Genomic DNA, 25,105 nt, shown 5'->3' on the forward strand with positions numbered 1-25,105 from the left:
TGTGTGCGTGTTAACCGTAGGAATCCCTGGATGCATCTGTCCAGGAAGCTGGATGGAACGTTAGAAGCTGATAAGATTCCCGAGTGGCGGATAAACGGGGGGGAGGGGAGGGAGGGAGGGAGAGAATAGCAGAAAGTAAACTCCCGGCGGGGTGGGGGTGGCGGCTGGGTGTTTGACGGGAGGGGCACTCACTAAAAAGGAGGGGGGTCTACAGAGTGCAGCCGAGGATGCCGCCTCACTCGCTCCCGCTTTTGTCTCCCGCAGGCTGCGAGTGTGTGTTTGAGCGCGCGGTGTGTCCTGCTCACCCCCCGCCAGCGCCTCCTCTCGTCAGCCGCCCGCCCGCCCAGCCCACCGGCTTCTGGAAGCTTGTCCGCGCCCGGGAGCGAAGTTAAAGGGGGCGCGAAGTTTCCCGCAACTTTCTCTCACCCCCACCCCCCGCGCCGGGAATATGGCCACCGGTGGCTACCGGGCCAGCGGCGTCAGCACCACCACAGACTTCCTGGAGGAGTGGAAAGCCAAGCGGGAGAAGATGCGGGCGAAGCAGGCGCCGACTACAACGGCCGCGGCCTCAGGGGACTGCAAAGCCCCCGGGGCCGCCGCCGCCGCCGCAAACACTACTACTACTACTACAACTACTGCTGCTGCTGCCGCCACCGCCGAGGTCAACAACAACGGCAGCGGCGCCGGCACGAACTGCGTCCCTGTGGGCAGGAGCGCGCCGCCCAAGGAGCCCCCGCCGAACACCCCGGCGGCCGGAGCCCGAGCAGGAGTGGCGGAGCCGCCGCCGGGGCCCAAAGGCGTCGTGGCGCCGGGCTCCCCTGAGGAGGAGAAAGCGGCGGCCAAGGGCAAGGGCTCGTCCGGCCCCAGCGCCCGGAAAGGGAAAGGGCAGATCGAGAAGAGGAAGCTGAGGGAGAAGAGGCGCTCGACAGGTGTGGTGAACATCCCCACCGCTGAGGTGAGAGGGCGCCGCGCGCCGAACTGCGGGGGGGGGCGGCGGGGGGAGACCGCGCGCGTGACTGGCTCTTTTGAAACGCAGCCCAACGGACAGCCCAACGGCTCCCGGTGCTGCTGCTGCTGCTGCACCTGATGAAGAGCCGGGCGGCTTCCTGGGCGACGGTGGCTCCTCCTCCCCGCTCCCTCCGAGGAGCTCGCCAGGGTTGAAAGGGAGGAGGCTGTTTACCTACAGGCTGCTGCTGCTCCCGGGAGGGGATGGGACTACTTCAGGTTGCAAAACCCGCAAAGTGCCCTGTTCCGGAAGAGTCAGACAAGAGAGGTCTGTTGTGCTGCTTCAGAGATGGCAGCCTAAGCTATGCAAATTGGATCTGGGTGGATTTAAATGTGTAGGAGCAGCAGAAGCCCTTCAGGTGGTTTCTGGGTGGTTTTACCCTTGGGGGAGAGAGAGAGAGAGAGAGAGAGAGAGAGAGAGAGAGAGAATGGCTAAAGCCTCATTTTGATGTGAACGGAGGTCATGACCATGGAAGAGTTCTTATGACATTTTGTGTGTGTGTGTGTGTGTGTGTGTGTGTATGTCTATATATAAAAGGGGGAAAATATGCATATGTATATGTGTGTGTATTTACATATATTCCTTTTTGGTGATCACTCATAGCCGAGTAAGATTGTCTTTCATAAGCATGGTTTTAACAGTGAGTCCATAAGTGACTGTGGAGGCCAATTCTGGATCCACACCTCTTTCCACCGTGGGGACATTGGTTCCCGGGCAGGAGTTGATTACGGTGTGGATTTGCCAAGCGTGCCTTCCTCTTAGCAGGTTTCTCACTTGCATCCTGCGTTCAAGTATCTTCAAAGCCCATAACACCTTTGGTAAAGGCTGTTCTCCAATTGGAATGCTCACAGGCAAGTGTTTCCCAATTGTTGGTGTTTATACTACATTTTTAAAAATTTGCCTTGAGACAGTCTTTAAACCTCTTTTGTTGACGACCAGCATTACGCTATCCGTTTTTAAGTTTGGAATAGAGTAGTTGCCTTGGAAGACGATAATCACATATACATGCTGTATATACGTGTGTGTGTGTGTGTATATGTGTGTGTGTGTATGTTTATATATACACACAGATGTATATGTACATATATATGTGTGTGTACATACACACACACACACACATATATATATGGTTGGGGTTGTCGCCCTTCAGATGCTGTGGGACTAAACCTCAGATCATTGGTCGTGCTGACTGGGGCTGATGGGAGCTAGAGTCTTAACAGTATATTGAAAGCCACAAGTTCCCCACCACTAATCTACTGGAATAATATGCTTATAAGGGTTTTAAATAGTAAGATGTGGTACCCACTCTGCTGCATGTTTTGGTATTGGTAAGTAAAGCGACTGTAGCTCCTGACAGAAACTGACTTTTCTATCCTGGCATGCAGGGGTAAGTTCCAGAGAAATGAAGGGGCTTACTTTGGGTAAGCTTAGGAACATAGGAAGCTCCCTTGGTACCAAGACTGAACAACAGTCCATCCTGGTTCAGTTTTAGCTACACTGACAGGTAGCCATTTGTCCAGGGGTTCCATCAGGGAATCTTTCCCAGACCTACCCGGAGATGCTGAGGATTGAACCTGGGACCTTCTGTATGCAAAGCAGATGCATCACAGTTCACAGTTACAAAGCATGAATGTAATTGTGGTCTGTAACACATATGGGTTTCCTTTTTCTGTATGGTTTGCCTGCAACAAGGGAGGTCTAAGAGAGCATTGATGAAAATAGTATAACTCTACACTTTATTTACACTCAAATAAAAACAGGCAGGGTTCTTGTGGGACCTTAAAGACTAACACTCTTGTTACGGAATCTACTTCTTCCTGTGCATGAAGTGCTTCTGAACTGCAGGAATATAATCCCATTTTCTTTGGGGGGGGGCCCAGGAAGAGATAGCAAACATACTGTCAAATGGTGATAGTTATATTAACAGTGACAGTACATTAACACACAAAAAATAAGAGTTGATAACATTTTGCTATTGGAAAGCTAATTAAGATGTGTAGTATGGATTTTTTTAAAAAATCCTTTGATATTGAAACAGTTATCAAGCAACACTTTCAAAGCAGGACATAAAGATTCATGCACACTGAATTTTTCTGCCCTTTTACAGTTCCCCCTTGTGTGTCAGAGACACTTCCTATAACAATTTTTTAAAAAGTCTTATCAGAGCTAAAACAGCAAAGAAAGGAAATTGAGGTATCTGTTCAGGTGAAAATGTAATGTAGTTCTGAATCCAAAGCAATTTCTTTCACTGGAAAAAATGCAGTGGTTTGAAGAAAGGAGAAAAATATATTTTCATTAGCCAATGTAGCTGTCTTCTGTGGGTTTCTACTAGTATAAAAATCTGGCATTAATTTAAAAATGCTCTTAAAGGAATGCAAAAGCATGATAATAATATCTTCAGTGTTTTCAAGCTAAGAGGAAGAAGATTTAGGAAAAAAATAGTGCATGTCTTCACAAGTTTCATCTCAAGATCCCCAAAGGAAACAATAAATGTAGCTACCTTAACTATTTTATTTTCTTGGGTTTGTAAACTGCAGACACACCTTTCATCACCAGAAATCACTCTTTATCTTCCTTTTACTTGATCATTATTTTGCAGCTACCATTCTGTAATGTCAGGATCCTTCTCAAGTGAGGGGCACAAGAAGTTGCTAGCCTGGTATAGTCTTCTCTAACAGACAACACTTCTCCTCATTAACTGACCTGATTCTTTAAACTGGAGTGAGTCATGGACTTACTTTATGCAAAAGAAATGGGAAAAAGAACAAACAGTGATGACCACTGGAAAGCAAAATAGTTGTAGCAATTATTAATAACATGCCATTGGTGCTAACACAAACATCCTGACATTCGTAAACTGATCAACACACAATGTGTTCTGTAATCTTGATTAAATCCACAGGTAACAGATTTGAATTGCCTGGTGCAGCAGTATGCTTGCCACTTGAAGGGAAAGGAAAAACTCATGGGAACAAACTTAGCTTGCTGGGAAGGCAGCAGGTGTAGAAACTTGCTACTTAAAAGTAACTGTGCAAACAGTGCTTGTGTAAACCCTCAGTGAATATGCACTGTTTCAATAGAGTTTATCTTCTCTTGAAATGTGCTTCTAAAAACACTTTTAAGTGAAGTATAAAAACATAGTGCAAAAGAAAATCAATCCTCTGCAGGTGAAAATTGATATATTTTGTGTAAGATGCTTTTCTTACAGTATACGGCAGCTTGCAAGACATTTAAAATACAACATGGAAAAATGTTATTGGGGTAAGGTGGTGGGCAAAGTTGTGTACATTACTGCCCCATTCCTAAGGACCTCTTCAGATGTTCCAGCTGCTACTAGAACAAAAATATTAGGCTTTAAAAAGTCAGAACATCTGAAGACTCAGAGGAACACGAACACATTTATTGCCTCATTTCTTCTTGCATCCACCACCAGGATCCAGAATCTGTGAGAGGCATCAGCCACCTAGATGCAGGTGTCCTGCCCTATGAAGGACTACTATCTGGCATCTTCAGTAGCCATTTCTAGGTCAGGATAATTTCTTCTGATATCTGCTGCAGCCCAGAGATTCAATATCAGAATATTCAGATGTTCTGACTTTTTAAGGCCTGATATTTTTGTGATTCTACTTTGAACACAAGGAGGCTGAGGAAACAAGGACACAAGGAGGCTGAGGAAAATTATTTGTGCTTCCTCTTTAAAATATGCTGAGTAACTTACAAGCTCCCCTGATCTCAGTCTTTCTCTCTTTTATATGCACTCTATGGAACATCAGCTGGGGCTTTTTATTTATGCTTCCTCTGTTACAAAGGCACCAGCATGGCAACTAGAAGACAGCTATGCTGTATCTCTCCTCCCCCCCCCCCCACACTCCTTACCTCCAAAACATCATTCAGTTGAACTCAATGATACTGGCAAAACTTTCTCTTAACTTTACTGAACAGGTTTTTCCAGCCTTTCAGTGGAACTATTCTTCCTTTTTCAGCATATCTTAGTGCTGTTTGTAAAGAAGAAATCAGTTGTGTTCACTATCTCACCATTAATGTAATTCTGTCTTCAATAATGATGATTTCCACCCCCCCCTAGCAGTTTTAAAAGTTGCTCTGAAGCCTTTTTAGTTAAAATATTGTGGGCCATATAGAGATGTCTGGACTCTGGAGGGCCAAATTCAGCCCTAGGGCTGTTATGGTGAATTTGATATATAAATAGGAATTATTATAAGCAGGGAGAAATAAGAATAGCACATGAAGAGGCTGAAATAAACCCATTACACTTTTCTTTGGTGATGGAGACCATGAAGGCTGGGGCAGTTAAGGGTTTCACACACAGACAGTAGACTTAGAGGAAGGTTTTTAAAAGGAGGGAATTAGTATAAATTACAAACCTGTATCAACTGAGTTCATCTGTATACATCAGGTATGCAGAAACTGGCCCTCCAGATACTGCTGAACTACAGCAGCCATCATCTCAAACCTTTGGCCATGCTTACTGGGGCTTCTGGGAGTTGTAATTCAGCAACATCTGGAGGGCCAAAGGTTTCCCACAAGTTGATTTATCTACATAGTTGGAATTGTATTCCACACTTTCCCCGAAGAACTGAGATCAGCATTATATGTTCTCAGTAATAAAGGTAAATGGCAAGACAGTTGCTACATCATGGCAAACTGTGGTATGGTTTCACATGACATACATGGATTGAAATTAGCCTGAGCAAGTCTCAGCCTGAACTTATTTCGGAAGCATTTACTTTCAGTTCCTTTTCAGGTCAGCTTGTTGTTTTATCCAATCCTTGGATTGTTATTTATGTATATCATGTTAAACCATGGCTTAGCATGATCTACAAATGTAGCAAGTGAAGCTAGTTTGCCATTGAATTTAACAACTACCTGAAGCTAGTTTGCCATTGAATTTAACAACTGAGCAAGGATTCATGCCTAACCCTCCCAAGTTTGCTACTGTTTATTTGAAAATGAATCTTGCGATTAAACATTATAAGATAACAAAGTTAGAACAAGTATGACTTGGTAGATTGTGTTGGAACTTGTATCCAAAATTTGGTGTCAGATACCAAGTATACTTTGTGGTAGATTTTAAGATCTGTGGTATACAAGCACATGCATCTTGTGTTGCTCATAATTCTACATTAACTTTGTAACCCCAATCCATATAAGCCTTTCCCTACAATATTCCCCTGCTTGTATCTATTATGGTAATGAATTCTGGTTTGTGGCCATATGTATTTTCATGAGCAATATTAAGTATTCTTATGAATTCAAAATTTCCTGTATTCACTGCAGAACTGAACTAAGCTTGCAATGAGTAGTGTTCAGTCCAGCTTTTCAAAAATTCAAATCAAAGCCTAGGCTTACCGTACCATCCTACACCTGTTTACTTAGATTCAGATTTATTTCAGTGTTTAATCAGAAGTAGTATGATAGAGGTATCTTATTTAAGTCATACTTGGAGCAGAGCCACTGAACTCACTAGTCTTAAATTAGTCAATTGATTTTTAGTGTTTCTGCTCTGAGTAGTTGGCTGCAACTACAAAGCTGAAAGGGAACCATCAAACCACCTGCCAATGTGGGAAATATACTACAGCACCCCTAATAGGATGGGAGCCATCTTTGCTTTAAAACCTCTAACAAATTAGGCCCTACATTCTTGTGAGGCAGTATGTTTCACTGTCAAACATGGTTCAACTTAGTTTTTTGCAAGGTAAAATTTTATAGAATTGCAACCCCAGACTAATCTGTTAATCTGCCATTAAAAGATTAGAAATTGTAATTGCCTTTGGGATGCCATTTCTAAACACATAATGTTGTATACGTTGTATTAGATTGCAAGTCAGATTACAGCATTTTGGAAGTAGTGTATCCTAATTTTAGACATGGGACAACACGATGACTCAACAAGTAGAGGAATGGAATAAGGAAGTACAAGGGTTCCTTGGTTGCTTAACTTATTGTTATCAATAGGTGTGTCTATAATTGTGGTTTCTTAATTATTATATGTTAAATTAGCTCAAATACATTCTAAAACTGAACTAAAAGCTGAAGTAAGTGTGTTGGAAGCCACATGAACAATTCCTGTATCCCAGTGATGTTGAGTAGAAAAATTTCCATTTCAAAGGTTCTTTGTTTTTATTGCTAGTTATTTTTAAGGAGCTTATTTTTCTTTTTCGTACATTGCTGTGATATTTCTAATATAAAGTGATTCAGCAAATAATAAACAAATTATCCAGATAGTGCATTGCCTCTTAATCTATGTGTTTCAATTAGTGTTGGAGGCAAAACCAATTACTAGATTACCGGTAATACTTTCAAAAATGTGGGAACAACCATGATTGCTTCTTTGCACCTATAACTCCTGGTTCAACCTGCCATCTTCCTTGTAACTGATGAACTTAATCAGCTATTTCCAACAAGTGAGGTAAAAAGGCAATAGCTTTCCTATCTTTTGTCCCCAGCACACAGAGGTACATTTATGTGGTACATGGAAGTTCCATTTAGATATCATGCCTGTTGACCGACCCAGGTTGTCCAGTGTATTTGTACAAAGTACTATATGATTTCCATTGTAATTGATCCAAGGTGGGTCACAACAGGAGTACTACCACCAGGCAAATATATGGTAAAGGATTAAGAAATGGTCCCCAGAAGCAAATTTGAGTTAAAAGTGGGTCCTAACATGTTATAAAAGCTCACATACAAGTCAAATTATTAATTAGAAACCTATTTAAACTTGAGAGACCAACTTCAAACTGCACAACTAAATAAATTCAGCCATACCTAGGTGCCTTAACTCCCATGAAATAAAAAATGAGAAGAAAAGGGGATCACCACTAACTACCAACCACTTTATATATTAAGGGGATATAAAATTTCTATACAGTGGAAGCTGGTTTACTGTATTCATATGTTATATAACATTATTGATATCGCACCCAATTTTGACACCTTTGTGTGCATTATTTGTTTTCTACATTGTTCGGGTTCCACCCTCCTTTCTTCTTCATTAGTGCTGTTGCTTGACAATTTGCTTGAGCAATCCCATGCATATTTTTTCAGAAGTAAGTCCTTATTGTGTTCTTTGGAACTTACTTTTAGGGAGCTGGATAAGGGATTGTAGTGTAACTCTTGTATAGCTTATAAACTTGTGGCAATAATTCCTGGAGGAATTCCCCTAATACTTTTGCATGATTGTGGGATCTTATGCTGAAACTGGATGAACTACAAAACCTGTCTCATTTTAAAATAACTAGGTTAATGGCTGCTTGCAAATAGGCCAATTTAGCTTTTGAGCTGCTTATACCACTCCCTCAGGTGTGACTGCAACAATAATCCTAAATTATTAGTTTCTTTCAAAGAGATTATAGAACTGCTTAAAGTGAAATCCTTCCTTTTTTCTTTTTTTCTGGCAACTATTTTGGTAAAGCAGCAATGGTTGGTCTCCAAGACTTGGAACTTTACACTTTAACCCTATGAACACGTATACTTAAAATTGCATTAAAATGGCTAATCTGTGGAACTTTTTATAGCACACCATCTTGCCTTTTGCAAAATGCAGCTTTGCAATAAGGAAAACAATAAATAATAACTTTTGCTAGGATTTTATCTCTGCATACTGAATGATTCTCAGAATAGAGAGCAGAGCCCCAACTATTAAACTAGTCAACATGCCTAAGAAAGCATAACAAAACCACAATATAACCTTAAAACAGAATTTATACTCTTGAAAGTTTCTTGTAGGCATCCACTGTAGATCCACTGGTCAGAGACTACAGAGCAGGTCATCCAAAGGTCTCTGCTGAGTGAATATGATCATGTGTGAAGAAGTGGTACTTAACATATTCTGTCTCTAGACCATTTTGGTCTTTATTTTGAATTGGGTCTGGAAGCCAACTGAGAAGCAGTGATACAAAATTGGATAAGCATCAGTAAAAGTGCTTTTTTACTTACCAAGTAACTATAAGAGGAATTAGGTAGTATTCAAACTCCATTCAAAAGCTGTTTTCTATGCAGTCCAGCTTCTGTAGCAAGTGCAAATAGCTATTTAGCATTCATGGCACCCCTTTCTCTATGACTCAGCCTCAGGGTAAGAAAAAAGTAAATAAAATGAGCTAAGCGTTTATCCAGAGATGACCATACTTAAAGAATATTGAAAATCCACTGACACTTGAGCTGTAACGTTAATTTACTAGATCTTGATGAGAAGACAAATAATAGAGAGTTCTTTGCGTAACAAAGACTACTCCTGGCACAAATAACTAGCTTAAGATTATTATTATTAGGTTAGTTTGATGTTGGAAATTGTGCTGCAAATCAGATCACTATCTTACAGCAACATATTAATGGTGGATCTGGCCACAGATAGCCTATTAAGCTTTCTAAATGGAAATCAGTTTAATTGCAAATAGCCCTGGGTATGGTCCTTAGTCCTAAGCCAACTTGCTTTGTAAATAATTTTTATTGAAACTGGGCCTTTCAAAGTGTTTGTAGGACTGAAATGCCAGAAAATCATGGTTAGCTGTGACTGATATGCCTCCTGAATTCTAAATTTAGGGCCTTCTTCATCTTTTGAGTGAATGAAAATTTAACTAGCTGTAGCATGTGTGTTGCTCTGTGATATTCTAGTGATCCTAATAAAGTTATTGACCTAATATGGATACTGGGAACACACCTACCTTTTATTTTTTGTGTTATCATCTTCCTGTAATTTAAGTAGCACCTTTTAAGGCCCACATGGATGGGAAAGTGGGGTGAAAAAACAATTTATTAAAAGTTGATAGGAAAGTCGAACAACTTTGGAATCTACTTGGGTGTAGCGAAACAGTGAAGTGAAAATAATTGCAGCAAAGTATTACCACATGAGAAATTCCATCTACCAAGTATAGATTACATCTTGCAATCCTATGTACACTTATTAAGGAATAAATCCCATTAGAATTGGCAGGACTTGTTTTTGAGTAAACATGTATTTATTACTGTAATTTTCAACCTTTCTTCAACCTTTCTTCAAGTTCAAGGTAATGTACATGGCTCTCAGTGTTTGAAACTCCCATTGTTCTAGGCACATTTTGCAACAGGGAATTTAATTAGCACAAGCTGTTTCTGAGCTCTGGGGTATTTTTTAACTGCGCCTAAAATTTCAGATTAAAACTGCAGAGTGGAAGAAAAGGAGGACCTTTTTCTGCCTCCCCACTTCCAGCTACTCTCTGAAGACTGTAGAAGAGACCCTCTTAAGAATATTAGGGGCAGGGAAAGCGGTAGGTAAAGGTAAAGATACCTCTGACCATTAGGTCCAGTTGCGGACGACTCTGGGGTTGTGCGTTCATCTTGCTCTATAGGCTGAGGGAGCTGGTGTTTGTCCGCAGACAGCTTCCAGGTCATGTGGCCAGTGTGACTAAGCTGCTTCTGGCGAACCAGAGCAACGCACAGAAACTCCGTTTACCTTCCCACTGGAGTGCTACCTATTTATCTACTTGCACTTTGACGTGCTTTCGAACTGCTAGGTGGGCAGGAGCTGGGACCGAACAATGAGAGCTCACCCCGTTGCGGGGATTCGAACCGCCGACCTTCTGATTGGCAGGCCCCAGGCTCTGTGATTTAGACCACAGCGCCACCTGTGTTACATAGGGAAAGGAGTAGACCACGTTAAAAATGAACATAAGACTTTAGCTGCAGTTCATTCATTTTTAGCTTTGTACAGTGGTACCTAGGGTTACAGACACTTCTGGTTACATGTTTTCGGGTTGTGCACTGCGCCGAACCCAGAAGTACTGGAACAGGTTACTTCCGGGTTTCAGCGCTCACACATGTGCAGAAACACTAAATCGCACTATGCACAGAAGCACCGATTCGCGACTCACGTGTGCGCAGACGCAGTGCTGCAAGTTGCGAACGCTGCGGGTTTGAATGTGCCTCCCACATGGGTCACTTTCGCAACCCGAGTTTCTGCTGTATTGTTATTTAAAAAGTGTGCCTAGACATTCTGTTGTTGCATCCATAACCTAGGTTTAAGGTGCTATTTAGCCCCTAGCTTTCATATCTCAGTTTCTAACACAAATTGCTCTCCCACTTCCTGTATTATCCTTGCAAGAACTCTGCAAGGTAGATTAGGCTGAAAGTCATTCTGGTTCAAGATTACCTAATGTGCTTCATAGCAGAATAGGGATTGAAATGCTGGTCTTCCAAAAGACCAACATTCCGAGTCCAACATGCTGACCAATAACTCTGGCTCCATTATAGGATCATATTGTAAAATACTATAAAATACCCTGTTGTTCTTGTGTTGCAGAGATGTCTACTCCTTGCTTTATTTGGTTACAAGCTTCTGGTTCTTGCCTTCCTATCTCAGATAAAACAACACAAAATAAATAAAAGATATAAAAATAATGTTATGGGCTCCTTTACCGCTTCTCATAATGAAGCAATGGATGTTCCTTCTAAAGCAAAAGGCCTTAAAAAGAGAAAAGAAGGAAACATAAGAGGGGTTGGAAGGGAAATTGAGTATTTCTACTCAAGCCAAAGAGCTTATCACCAAAGTTGACTGTTGCTTTTCATCTAAATGCTGCTAATTTAAATAGCAATGTACTAAAACCTACATTTTAAAGTAAACTTGAAAGTCAGAGTTTAGCAGTGAAGTGGCACTTCCCTTTAGATATGTTTTTCTTTCGAGGATGAAACAAAAAAAAGTGCTTTAAAGGGTACTTAGAAGTTATTATTACAGTAGGGGCTGTTTATTTAAACAAAAGCATGTTCTCCCTGCAGTCACTTGTAAAGAATGTTAAGGCCAGGTTACTTTGTATGATGGCTTTTTACACAGGCGGAGTGTAATGACATTTTTGGGGCCTTTATGTTCAACTTTGTGGAGGACTGTCTCCTCTTTCCTGCATTGAAGACTTAATTGAACAAACAGCATTGTATTAAACAGAAAATATTTAAGTGAAAAGTAGAGCAGGCATCATATGCGTCACTTATTTCAGGTTGGAAGAGGCAAGTCTGGGGACACTATGCACTATATGGGATTTCTAGCTACCGAAGCAGGGAGGGGAACAGAGAACCAAATATGACCCTCTGGGTATTTTTATTTGCCCCTCAGAACCTATTCCAGGCCACACTCCCTGTCCCAGGCCACAATATTTAAGTGAATTGCACTGCATGAATGATAGCAGCAGCAGCATCTAATTTTTTACCCATCCTTCACCATGAGGTTCCAGCGTGGGCTATAACAGTTTAAAAATACATCATTGCAAAAATTTGAAAAACATTACATTCAAGATGATTCATCTCAAATGTCAAAGACCAGGGTAAAGAGGTGCATCTTCAGCATCTGTCAAAACCTACATAATGAAGGTGCTAGAGCACTTCTTTGGGGCTACTGCATAGAATGCCCTCTCCTAGGGGAGCCCCCATATTTATAAGGGTGGTGGAACTACCAAGGGGGTTCCCTCTACTGATCCTATGAGGGTCTGTAAGGAAGGAGATGATCCTTTACATATTTGGGCTTAAACCATTCAGGGTGTGACTGTTTCTTAGCATGTTACCGTTAATTCCATTTCTTACAAAATGTATTTTTATTCCATCAGTATGAAAAATCTTTCAAGAAATCTCAGTTTTAAAGCTGGTGCTGCACCAGATAAAAATTATACTTAGAAGACTGAGGATATCTTGTTTTAAGACAATTTTTGCTGGTGATGAACATATTGTAAGGTTTGGGTGTGTCTGTCATTTGGCCCCCTGCAAGAAGTAAACTAATGTGGGAACATGTAGATGGGAGTTTTCTGCCCATTGGGGGACTGAAAGAAGTTCATTGATATAACAGGAGGAGGAGCATTAGCATACTGGCTTTAAAGCTTTCATTCTAGGGAAGGAGAAGTGATCAGAAGTCGGTGCCCTGATTATTTTTGTTGTTGTTGGCATCTCTCTGTCTCGGGAGACAAGGAGTGCACCTTTGGGGTTGAAGTCAAGCAGCTAAAGTTACAGCGCCAGCTGTGGCTGAGGATACCGATATGGGAGAGACATGCTTTATCGCAGCTGTGGGAGGATGAAGAAGTCCTGTTGTGTTGCTGCTCTCCTCCCAGCGGCCATTCATCCTCTGGCCACTGCTGTGGATACACAACCTGTCTGACTCCAGGCACTGTGGTCATCTGTAAGGGATTTCCCAAACCGGGGTTTTAAGGTCAATTATAATCTGTTAAAACCAACAAGTAGGGTGCATGCATGCATGCAGAGTGCAATAGAATGCAGTAGATGCAGTAGTTCCTGACGGGAAGAATGTAAATCTGCTGAAATGCATGAAACTATCTTGTAACACATGATTGACCTCTGTGACTTGTGAGTTTTACCCAACAATTCTTACACTTGCACTTGCACAACACATTTCAGGCTAGTGATTCTGGTTTGTTGTCTTCTTCTTCTTCTTCTTCTTCTTCTTCTTCTTCTTCTTCTTGCATTGGGCCATCAACCAGACTGGTTTTACCAGAACGTTTCCTTTCCTTATCAAAATGGAATGGCAGAAGTATAACTGGGAACTTCTTGAATCTCCCTTAGCTGCTTACACCTCCTCGAGAGGGCCCCATCTGCCTGCCAAGAATCCTGGAGAAAGAGGCTGTGTAGGTATCACACAAAAGTTACTGTTAAATAACAGAGTAATCATTAAAATTTCCTGCCAACCTAGCAGTTCGAAAGCACGTCAAAGTGCAAGTAGATAAATAGGTACCGCTCCAGCGGGAAAGTAAACGGTGTTTCCGTGTGCTGCTCTAGTTCGCCAGAAGCGGCTTAGTCATGCTGGCCACATGACCTAGAAGCTATACGCCGGCTCCCTCGGCCAATAAAGCGAGATGAGCGCTACAACCCCAGAGTCATTCGCAACTAGACCTAACAGTCAGGGGTCCCTTTACCTTTACCTTAATCATTAAAATTATTCATACAATCTTGTAAGCTGCTGATAACAGCCCCTTTCTCCCCTCTTTGTGGCTGTTGATGTGGAAAAATGCTTACTGACCTTTTTTAAAAAAAAGCACACTTGGAAAGCATCAGTTTCCTCTCGATCAGTTTTACTGTGGTTGCAACATTGTCTGAGACGTGGCATTGCACTAATGCAAATGTAGGTTAGAGGTTTTGAGCAGAGAGGGTTCTCTTACCTGATAAAGATTTGGCTTTCGTTTCAGCTTCTGGCTCAAATAACCTGCCGTACCAAAATGGTTCTCGGGCAAGTGTTCCTCTTTACATGGAATTGTGTTGTAATTGTTTGAATATTTTTAGTTTATTGGAATCAGATTGAGTTTTGTCACTGTGCTTCTTTTTAAACTTTAGTTATCTGCTTCTAGGCTGAAATGTCTAGGCTGAGGACCAACCTCCTGTGTGCCAGAAACTCAGCATCTGCTACTCACACTGTGTGTTATCTACTTGCACATGGCCCCCTCTGTGCACCCCACCAGTGGCTAGATGGTAGTACCAGCTTCAGTGGCCACAGTATGAGCAGTCACAGAAACTGACCCCAAGCTAGGACTTCTGTTAATTGTAGAAACACTTGACCCAAATATGCTCAGTTAAGCTGCATGTGGAATTTAGTTTTGTTTAAATTTAGCTTTCCTTGTCAAATCATACTGTCACATTTTTCAGGAAAACTGCATTCTGTTCAGGATGCCTTTATCAAGTTTCAAATGCTGGAGGGATGTTACCTGAATGTTGTTTATCTTGCATTAATAGTCTTACCTTGGGGTGGGGGTGGCTTTAAACAGTTCTATGCATTCCTATTGTTGTGAAGCACAAAATTAACATTCCCCACCTCATTTCAGGCTGTGCAAATACTTCCACATTCCTAATACAATAGAATAAACCCATTAAAAATAATAATAATCCCAAAACACTCTGAATATGAAAGGTTTCACTTTTTAAATTCAAACAGCACTATCATGACTACAGGAATAAAATGGAGTTTGCTTCTGCTGCCTAGGTGCTAAACATATTTACACAAAACCAATCTGTGTGTAGAGGAAATACATGGATCCACCTCTTACTTCCACATTTAGGAGATCACGAAGTGTTACATTTGCAGCAAGCCAAAGGACCAATCACAATAAGTGGGATTTTATGATCAGTAAAGGAAGCATCATGTTTCTTCCGCCTTCCGGAGAGTCCATACCAGGCAAGGTTAGGGAGACAGCTGGGTACGCTTGTGCTGGGCCTCAGAGGGCTAACCTGGCTGGAGACCCCAGCCAGGGACCAGGTGGTTTTTTGTTTGAGTTTATAACTTCAATATTCTAACAAGACTTTCGTCCCAGGCCTCAGACAAGCTCTGCACAGGCCTGGTCCACAATGTTGCTTTTTCCTAAGATGGTAAGGTGGCTGCAGTGGGCCAGGAAAAGCTTCATTAATTTTTCAACATGGTCTCTTAGGCAGTATAGTGTAATGGTTATGTTGTTGGACTAGGACTGTTTATCAGCCCAACCTACCTCACTGAGTTGTTTGGAGAATGAAATGTATGCCACCTTAAGCTCCTTGGAGGAAAAGTGGGATATAAATGTAATAAATAAATACATACCTGGGACCCTTAGACACAAGAAAACATCTGCAGCCTCACCACCGTCTCATGGAGGAAGGGCAAATGAATGAGCCTGGAGAGGCAAGTCTCTTCAAAGTGAGAAATCCTGTTAGCTCTTTAACCAGCACCGTGCAGATTATTTTACAACATGAAATTTTATTTTATAAATTTAATTTAATTTTAGCTGTACACCAGTGTAGATGGCATAGGTGATTTAAGTGGTTTAGGGTTTTAACAATTGCCATCAGTGAATCTGAATATTAATGACAAACCAATACAGAAAGCACGAAGGTGATGATACTTGTATTTCTACGCAATTTTACTTAGGCTGCTCCTCTTCCCAGGGGGGCAGGGTTGCAGGCAGGCCTTGTGCTCTCCCTGTGAACACTGGGGGGGGGGGGCGCGTGGGAAAGCCGCTTGCGTCACTGGGGGTCCCGACCACATCACACCCTTCGGCAAACCAATCTGGTCGACTGGGGGGCGTGGCTTACCCTTTTAAAACTGCTGCGCAGCCCGGAGCCGCCTCCTCCTTACCTCATCCGCCGGATCTCCCGCCCTCCTGCCCTATTTTCATGTGTTCGCCATCTTGGCCTTGCTATGGACCACAGTTTGTCACCTGTAGAGGAGGCCAGGTGGGAATTTTTCCACTTAGCAAATTGGCACCAGCCATGTGGTTTTTGCCTGCCTCATAGCAATCGTCACAACTTTGTACGGTTTGGCAGTTAGGCATTGGTAAAACCTGGTTATTGGAGGGGAGGTTGTGGCCTTCACCTGCCCCTCCTCTTTAAGGGTATTCCGTTAAAAGGATCCGGGGGTGTGGATCCTGTCCAAAGCCTGGGTATGGGCTAGGTCCGTGCCACGACCCCATCGGTGACCCTGGGGGAACTCGCAGTTGATGTACATCAGGCTTCCTCAACCTCAGCCATCCAGATGTTTTGAGACTACAATTCCCATCATCCCTGACCACTGGTCCTGCTAGCTAGGGATCAAGGGAGTTGTAGGCCAAAAACATCTGGAGGGCCAAGGTTGAGGAAGCCTGATGTACATCAACAGGGCTCTCCCTACTGGTGGTTGACCCATATGAGACTACCTGCATGGCAGGCAGGAGTCAGATATAGTTGGTTCAGTTCCAGTGCCTAAGCCAATACTGCTCACATCTGTAACCAATAAAGTTGTGGCCTTAATTATCCCATTAAACCAAAATATTGGGTGTCCGTGTGTTTTATCATCCAAGAAATTGGGGTGGGCTCGGGGCCTTGCCATGCAAGTCTCCCCCCCCCCCCTCTCTCTCTCTCTCTCTCTCTCTCTCTCTCACACACACACACACACACACACACACACATTACAGATCTTTCACATTCTTTGTCAGGCTCTATCTACAACCCTATCACATTTGCTTTCAGGGAAGTGGTCTCTAACTGCTTTAAAAATAATAGATAATGCAGAGAGACATTGTATTCACTGAAATTGTGTATGTTGATTTTCTAAAAAAAACAACCCAGCTCTATCTGCACTTTTACTTAAAACGGTTTCCCTAATGATTGCATTTGAAACAAAACAGACAACAGTGAACTGTCATGCTGAAATAAACCAGTAATAAAGATCTAGAAAAGAGACAAAACAAAAGTGAGGGGTGCACAGTAGTTGATGTAAAACGGTGTATCTTGTAAACTCTTGTGTTAATTGTGACCATATTCTAGACCTATGTTTTACTGAAAACACGATCGTTGAGGCATGTCCTTGGTTGACTCAAAGTTCAGGCAAATATTTATAATCTATGTTTATACTTGGGTTTATGTTTATATTGAAGTATTCTATAGCGAAAAAACTGCCTGGACAAACAGGGGGACTTGGTTACTTCCACTGATTTTATTTATTTATTCCTTCAACCAAGGAGAAACCCCAAGACTGTATCTCTCAGGCATATACTGAGCTACCTTAAGCCTTGGAATCTGCAGAGAAGTTGACAGTTTGAAAATGTAGCTTTTGAAAAGGCAACTGCTGGCTGGCTGGGTGTATTTAAAATGACCCTTAAATCAGAAGTGGGTGGGAAGGCTACCAATGACCAGAGTGTATTTTGTTTATTTTTTTTGTGATCTAAATAGCTCATCTTTCCACTCCCCAGGCAACTTAGACTAGGTTTGGATGTACATTCGTACTTTGGAAGTCGAACGGAATCAGTTCTGGAAGTCTGTTCGACTTACAAAGCACGGCTTCTGAGTGGCTGCAAGAAGCCGTGGAAGCCCTGTCAGATGTTCAGGTTCCAAAGAATGTTCGCAAACCAGAACACTCACTTCTGGGTTTGCGGCGTTCGGGAGCCAAATGTCCAAGTACCAAGGTGTTTGTGATCCAAGGTACGACTGTAATGGGAAACCATGGATTCCTGCTGTGTGGAGGAACCTGCAGCACTCATATACTTCCCCCTCTTTCACAACCGGGTGGAGGAGCTTGGAAGCTTTTGCTTCAAGTTTTAAACCAACTGCATGTCCATGACAGTTCAACTGGGCAACCTCAATAGTTTGGTAACTTACTGTTATCCTGTGTTCATTTGCTTTCTCATAGAATTTCATAAGTGGAATTGTGTTTGGATTATCCAAATCCATACTTCCAGGATTTGATTTTTTAGCTGTTTTTTTAAAAAAAGATTGTTTTTATTTTTATTATTAACAAACCTGCAAAGGAGAAATGTTTATAACTACTAGCTCTAGCTACTTTGCCTGTCAACCCAGCTGGGATTTGCCCTGTGCCTGATATATGTTAACTAATATCTGATCATTGTTGAAATAAAGTAACTGCAAATGATCAGGTGGCATTTCACAACTGTTGGAGGAGGAGGTTGGTTTTTTTTTAAAAAGAATAAGATTTTGTAGTTAAGAAGATCAGAGATCTGCTATACAAATGTTAGAGAAAATAAAACATTTCCATTATCTACAGACCGTACTTAAAAACCATTTCTCAAAATTGCATGTTTAGTCTTACCCTGGTTGTATTGAGGAAAATTACAAGTACAAATCACAAAGGAACTATAGTTAGCCAGAGAACAAAGCTTGTGAGACCACTGAACCTTTTGTGTGCATGCCTTGTCTCTTCAAATGCCATTCCCCTTCTTGTTCAAAAATCTGGCAGTGCACAATCCTCGCAAATCCTTTGTGCACATAATGAAGAAAGACTAAAGGGCCAAATTATCTTAGCAAGGTCATTTAAGGTAATGACATATTCTGCTCCTATTGAAATACAAGAGACTTAATGTATAATAAATCTTATTACAAAGGGTGAACCATCCAGCAAAAAAACCAACAAAACACATGCAATTGTAACACAGTTGTTGCACACAATAACATCTTTTTGGATACTGAATTATTTCTAATTCTTAGAATTTAGAACTAAGGCTTGGAGTCTGAGTAGACACTGAAATTGATGAGACTTTGATTGATTTCACTGTATCTATCCTAAGTCTTGATCCATCTAACCTTATGTGTTGAACAAAATATATGTGGATGCAGCCTAAAATGGTTAATGGGTTGTTTTAAAGACATCAACAATTATTTGTTATATCACGTACTTGCTCAGTTGTGAATTTAGACTTCATTTGTAGAAGATGTCTTATGCAATTCTTTTGTCTTTCACATTTGGAACAAATTGCAATAGTGTTGATAATTTTAGAAGCTTTTAACATTTGTCAGGTGGTTTTTTTAATGCAAACCTAAATAATGTTGCAAAATTTGCTGGTAATCTGAAATATAATCTGAAATTGGAATATAAATCTTGCAAGTGTGGATCTTGTAAATATAAATCTTGCAGCCCCATTGTTAGACTTTTTTATTCAGTGTTGTAAAATAGAACAGGAGTAGCCAATATGTTGTTGGACTACAACTCTCGTCATCCCTCGCTATTGGTTTTGCTGATTGAGGCTTATGGGAGTCCAACAATGTCTTGAGGGTGCCTCATTCTAATGTTTAGTACCAGCTGCATTGGGCTGTAATGCCAAATTATGTTTTAGTGGGCAAGTGTTAGGCTTATCACCTGTCCCATTCCCTTTCACCTTCTGTCATGGCTGTGAGAAGGCAATCAGAGGCTTTCATTTCTGTTTTTAACTGTCCACAGTTTAGCATGTACAATATAGTTAAACCCAGGCGACCTGTGAGTAGTATTAAATGGTTTACTGAAACAATTTCAATCAGTGCTTTATGAAGCTAGCTTGTTTCAATAAACCATAGGCAAGATTCACCACTATAGCTTCTAGTTTCCTTCACAGCTATACCAGAATAGAGGAAGCAGGCAGCACATGAGCCCCAACACTGGTTCATGTTATGCTAAGTTACATTTTAGTACATTCAAATGCAGCAACTTTTTAGAAGACTGTCTTACTATTAAGTTCATTTTATGCATTGAATGGGGTGTAACAAAACTCTTCAGTTCTTAGTCCACGTGCTTCCACTCCACATTCCACCCCATGCAAACATTCCATGGTCACTGAGCATGCTCAGTTCTCATTGGGCTGCACTTTTAGTATTTTTTATTTTATTTGTGCAGACCCTGAGCTCCCCAGACTTACTGATACCTCTCTCTTGTGTGTAGATAGTGCCTTTTTTGGCTACAAAATAACTGGCACTTAGAGAATTATTAGTATACAGTGTAAGGCTTTCTGTCAGGAAAGAATTGAAGAGAATACCATTGTTTAATATTCTGACTGCCAGCATTTCATGCACCGCTACCCATCCCAGGTACAGATGAGGAAAAGGTCAAATGCTAGCCCTCTTCATGTTACACAAGCAGATAACGAAGACATGAATCTCAGGAATTTGCAGCCGCAGATTTAATGAGGGCAGTGATGTCAAACCATTCATTGAAAATGTGAGGAGAATGAGGCTTTCGGCAGCTGATGTGCAGGAGAGCTACAATTGTCTGTATTGATAACCTGAATGTTGTTATGGCAAGTTGCACTAGGCATGGATAAGGAATTCTCGAGTGCTGCTGGCTGTAAATTAAAGTGCCAACCTTGTCACAACTTATTATCAGGTTACCTTCAATCAAGTTTAAAGGAGCAAGCCTTTAGTGGAATTTCACCCCCACTACCACCGTTCCATTACTTGAAAAAATCTTGATTGTGTACAGGCATTCATTAAATAATGATAATAAAATAGTAAAATTGTCAAATAAGTAAAATATACATGAGAAACAATTTTAGTAAGTATTGAAAAAACCTCAGTGTTGGCACTCAGAGAGGAGTTGGTTCTGTAAGATGGGTGCCACCATAGAAAAGTCCGTCCCCCTGATTTCTGCTAACCAGAGATAATTGGAACCAAAACTATATAGTGGTTTACTGGTAAAGACAAGCACTTTGAACTGGGACAGGAAACAAATAAGCTCCAAAGCAGGTGATAACATGTATGAAATATGAGATCACCAAACCATGGATGACACTGGAAAGGTCTCTCCCAGCAACAGGGACTGCCAGTGAATCAGTCAAAACTGATAACAGACAGTCATGCTGCAGCCGCAAGCAGGGAATCGAAGAGCATGCCCCCATATGACCTCTGTCAGTTCTTTCATGGGCAACATTAAATACAATACTCAGTCATAAGGAATTCAATGGGATAACTGCTCCAAGATAGCTGGAATCTGCCCTTATGAGAAAACTGTGATGATTACTATACTAACAAGCCTTCACCAGCTAGGATAGGCAAAGATCTAGAGTGCAAGTTAAGTCTCAACCCATGCTGTGACTTTTCTGAATTCTCTGGCAGAATCAACTGAAACTCCTCTGAGCAAATCTGACACATAGGTGCTAAGGGGCTTTCCAGTAAATTCCCTGTAAGAAAAGCGGAAATAACTTAGCAAAGGAAGAATGCTACTAAATATTTAACCACATGCTAAAGGTTAATCTGTTTCAAGCGGCTTGTTTGCCAGAGAATTTTGGGAAGAAATGTAGGTGGGGAAAGCATTTCTATTTTGGGAATATACGTTTGATATACCCTGCTCTAACATGAGGCCGCAAGGGGTCTCCTGTTCAGCTTACTGAACAGATCAACACCTGAAACATCTTAACCAGGTGATGTTCTTGGCCCACTTGCCGCATTCAATTTACAGCGCAGATATTTAAATGCTAAGGCTATTGTAGTGTACATGAAATCTGGGAATCTTTGAAACTGTCCAAATTCTTGCTTGTGAAGCACAATCCTATATGTACTTGCTCAGAAGTAAATTCTACTTTGTTTAGTGGAGCTTACTTTAACGTAAATATGTTGCAGAATGTAGCCTAAGTGTGCTTTCTCCGCTAGTGGAATTTATGAACTAAGCCTAATGAAGAAACCTTACCCCCCCCCCCCATTTTTTTGTACAGCAAAATTCTACACTTCAATTCTATGTGCAGGAGCTATAAACTCAAGTGTATCCAAGTCTGTTGTCTCCATTTCTGGAAAACGGAAACTGAATATTAAGGTGTAACCCTCCTTCAAGAACACCCAAATTGTAGGGGGGGGGGGTTTGCTTTGCAAGCGGCAAAGATTATTAATATGGGGAGCAACAACCACTGCCCATTGGCCACCTCCCCTACATTTATACTTTAAATTGATCTCTGTTTTGTAGGGGAATCTTGTAGACTCTTGTGCAAGATTAAATGGAGTGAAAAGTGGTGATAGTCTTCTCTAGGAAGCAAAGATAAACAATATACTCACTTGTATTGCATAATTTAGCTAGGTGTCCAACTGGAGCGCAGAAGGAATCTGTTTCCTGATTCCAGAGTTTTCATCCAATTCCAGAGTTTTCATCCAGTTTTCATCTGCTCACACAACATTGAGTATCACCCATTGAATTCAATGACATTTACATCCAGGCAAGTAGGTATTGGTTGCAGCTGCAAATTATAATTGAGAAGTCTATTGTGTTATTGGAGCCTGGGTTGGAAAGTATATTCTATTCAGTGGTATCTAGAACTGCAAGTCTGTTGCCTGCATAAACTAATATGGATTGAATCCAATGTAGCATCAATAGCACAATAATTTAGCCCTAATGGAACAAGTGCATTGGATGCCATCTTCAGTTTATTATTTCATCCAGCTTTTGGAAATCAAGAAATAATTTAACAACTTTTTACACCTTAATTGTAGAAAATTAAATGAATGAATCATGAAAAATTGGTATTAAACTAGCAAAGAACTAGTACTGTATACTTGCATGATGTGTGACGTTATAGTGATATTTGAAACAACAACAACAACAACAACAACAACACTTTTTCACTTAATGTTTACTTTTATAAGCTTTAGTTGACCCATTCTTCTTTATTCCTTCAGGGTAATTTAATTTTCAGAAACCTGGGGTTTTTTAAGCAGTGTTAGGAATTCCTTAACGTATATGTCAATAAGTATTCAGACACTCAGGATTTCAGGCAGCAAAGGCAACGATCATAAAGGTAATGATCACAAACAGTGAGCGTATTGATAACAAAACTGAATGCACTGTGAGTATAATAGGGGACAGGGGCTACGTTGCAAGACACGACATCTATTACCACCCTTTCTATTCTTTTAGCCTTTTGTTAGTGGTTTGTAGCATGACTAGATTTCTGGGTCATTGGGCATTTTTCTCCTCCCTCCCAATTTTAGAAGAAGCTTCTTTAGTGGAATGTTGAGAATGAAGCCATGCTTTTCTTTTCTTATTGTACCAATCATTAACTCTTGCTGGGAGAACATTGTCCTTGTAAACAACTGCTTCACTACAGGAAGAAAAGGTTGGAGGCGGGGCAGCAGGGGAAGAATGAATAAATACTCACTTGTTCCAAATGCCTTATATAGTATTGATGCCTGGATTTTGGCAAGTTGATGCCTTGCCTTCAGAACCTCTGCTCATCCAGTCTAGTAGTTAGCTGCCAGGTAATGTTCTGTTTCCTCTCTTGGAACTTCAAAATGAAAACATTATTATGGCAATTTCAGTTTTTGCAAAAATGAAGGAGGGACATAGCAGTGATATAGTTTATTTCCACCATTAAATTGGTCCACACAACAATTTGTTCACCATATCAAAATTAGTTCAATAAATGAAAACCTTACAATAGGAGGATGCGTGCAGTCTTGAAAGGGTGTCAGATTTACTTATACTGTAATTCTAGGCCCAGAAAGTGTTGAATCAAACTATTGGGAAAAATTCATCGAAGGAATAATAAGCCAGATGTTGTTAACTGTCTACAGGCTCACTACCCCCATCCTTCTCCCTCATGTCTAAACACTGCCAAATAGTGGTCCATCTTCAAATCATAGGGCAGATCCATACCATGCATTTAAAACACATTCAATTCTCATTTAAAGCTCATAACCTCCCCCAAAGAATCCTGGGAGCTGTAGTTTATTAAAGGTGTTGGGAACTGTAGTTCTGTGGGGGGGGGGAGAGAATCACACTTAACAGGATTCTTTGGGGCAAATTACATGTGTTTAATGTGCATTTTATGTGTTTTAAATATATGGTATGGATCTGCCCAGAGCTTATTAAGCTGACTTGTTTTTAACTAGCCGTAATTAAGGTTCTCCACAGTTTAGGGTTTGGATGACAAGCTAAACTCTGCTCAATTTAAAGTGGAAGCAGAAGCTTCTGATGTCCTCCTCATGGCCACACTGGAGGGGAGGGGAGGGGAAGAGCCTATGAACCTGTGTGTGTGTTAGACTTGCTCTCTCAACCTTTTAAAGCAGAGGTTGCCAACATGGTACTTTCCAGATGTTTTGGACTGCACCACCCACCAGCCCTAGCCAGTATGTCTGGCAGTCAGAGATAAAGGGTGTTATAGTCTGAAATAACCAGAAGGTGATATGTTGACTACCCGTGTACTAATCCATGTTTAGCATTATATCAGAACATAGCCTAAATCAAGAACGTGCAAGTTTATCATATGCCAATGCCGTTCACTTAATGTCCCTAGAAATTGCAGTCTACTATTTATGAAAGCTGCAGTCAAAAAAGAGAAAAGGCAGTTCAATTGCCCCACACATCTTAAGATCATTTTCCAGACTATCAGAAAAGTTTGTTTTAATTTACTGCTTTTTCCAAAATAAAAATGTATTTAAAAGATCTATAAAATTTCTAAATCACTTAATATCAACATGCCACTTAGAACTATTTCTAAATTATTATTTCTACATTTGTACAGACTAGTTTGGAAATATGAATATCCCAGAATTATGTCTAATTTTAAAATACAATTGGACTTTGAGGAGAGGGAGTTAAGGAATAAGAAAACTCTTTATACTGGGTTTACCATATTTAAATGTCCACACCTCCCTAAGAAATATTGTAACACTCCTAATCTCAGCTGATAAAAGCATGAGCCTAGATTGAGGTGAATTTTTAAAATTTAAAATTGTTCTTACTTTTCAGTTGCTTTCTGTAGAAATCGGACATAGGAAATTTTGAGAGATCTAAAGTATATAACAAGAAATGAATGTAAAAGCAATTGTTGTGATAAAGTGTTCAGCTTTTGTGTCTTCTAGCTGAAGGTGTTGCAAAGGTTAATAGCTAGGCAGTCACATCTATTGCAGCAAAAAGCACTTCAGCTAAATCAGTGT

General features: G+C 41.0%; 1 protein-coding gene and 2 long non-coding RNA genes across 4 annotated transcripts in view; 1 reads left to right on the forward strand and 2 right to left on the reverse strand.

Moving 5' to 3' along the window:
• Nucleotides 1-448: 448 nt before the first annotated feature.
• PAWR (pro-apoptotic WT1 regulator) overlaps nt 449-25,105 on the forward strand; it is a gene marked incomplete at its 5' end in the record, with an annotated part of 54,235 nt that continues 29,578 nt past the window's right edge. Inside the window, one exon of the mRNA XM_083699458.1 lies at nt 449-955. Coding sequence (XP_083555584.1) covers nt 449-955 — 507 coding nt within the window. The remainder of the gene's footprint in view (nt 956-25,105) is intronic.
• LOC310825684 lies at nt 2,145-13,504 on the reverse strand. Of its 2 annotated transcripts, XR_014555438.1 has the most exons (5): nt 13,485-13,504; nt 11,280-13,074; nt 8,963-9,092; nt 3,550-5,001; nt 2,145-2,868 (listed from the first exon to the last, which is right to left on the reverse strand). It is a non-coding gene; the product is annotated as an uncharacterized lncRNA (long non-coding RNA). The 2 variants fall into 2 exon arrangements; XR_014555439.1 differs by lacking the exon at nt 2,145-2,868 and having other exon boundaries at nt 3,503-5,001.
• Nucleotides 23,198-25,105, reverse strand: part of LOC310825677 — a 30,071-nt gene continuing 28,163 nt past the window's right edge. Inside the window, exon 4 of the long non-coding RNA XR_014555428.1 lies at nt 23,198-23,451. This is a non-coding gene — a long non-coding RNA (uncharacterized lncRNA). The remainder of the gene's footprint in view (nt 23,452-25,105) is intronic.

The sequence above is a fragment of the Podarcis gaigeae genome, assembly GCF_964106915.1.
Source record: "Podarcis gaigeae genome assembly, chromosome: 10".
In the NCBI taxonomy this organism is placed as follows: Eukaryota; Metazoa; Chordata; class Lepidosauria; order Squamata; family Lacertidae; genus Podarcis; species Podarcis gaigeae.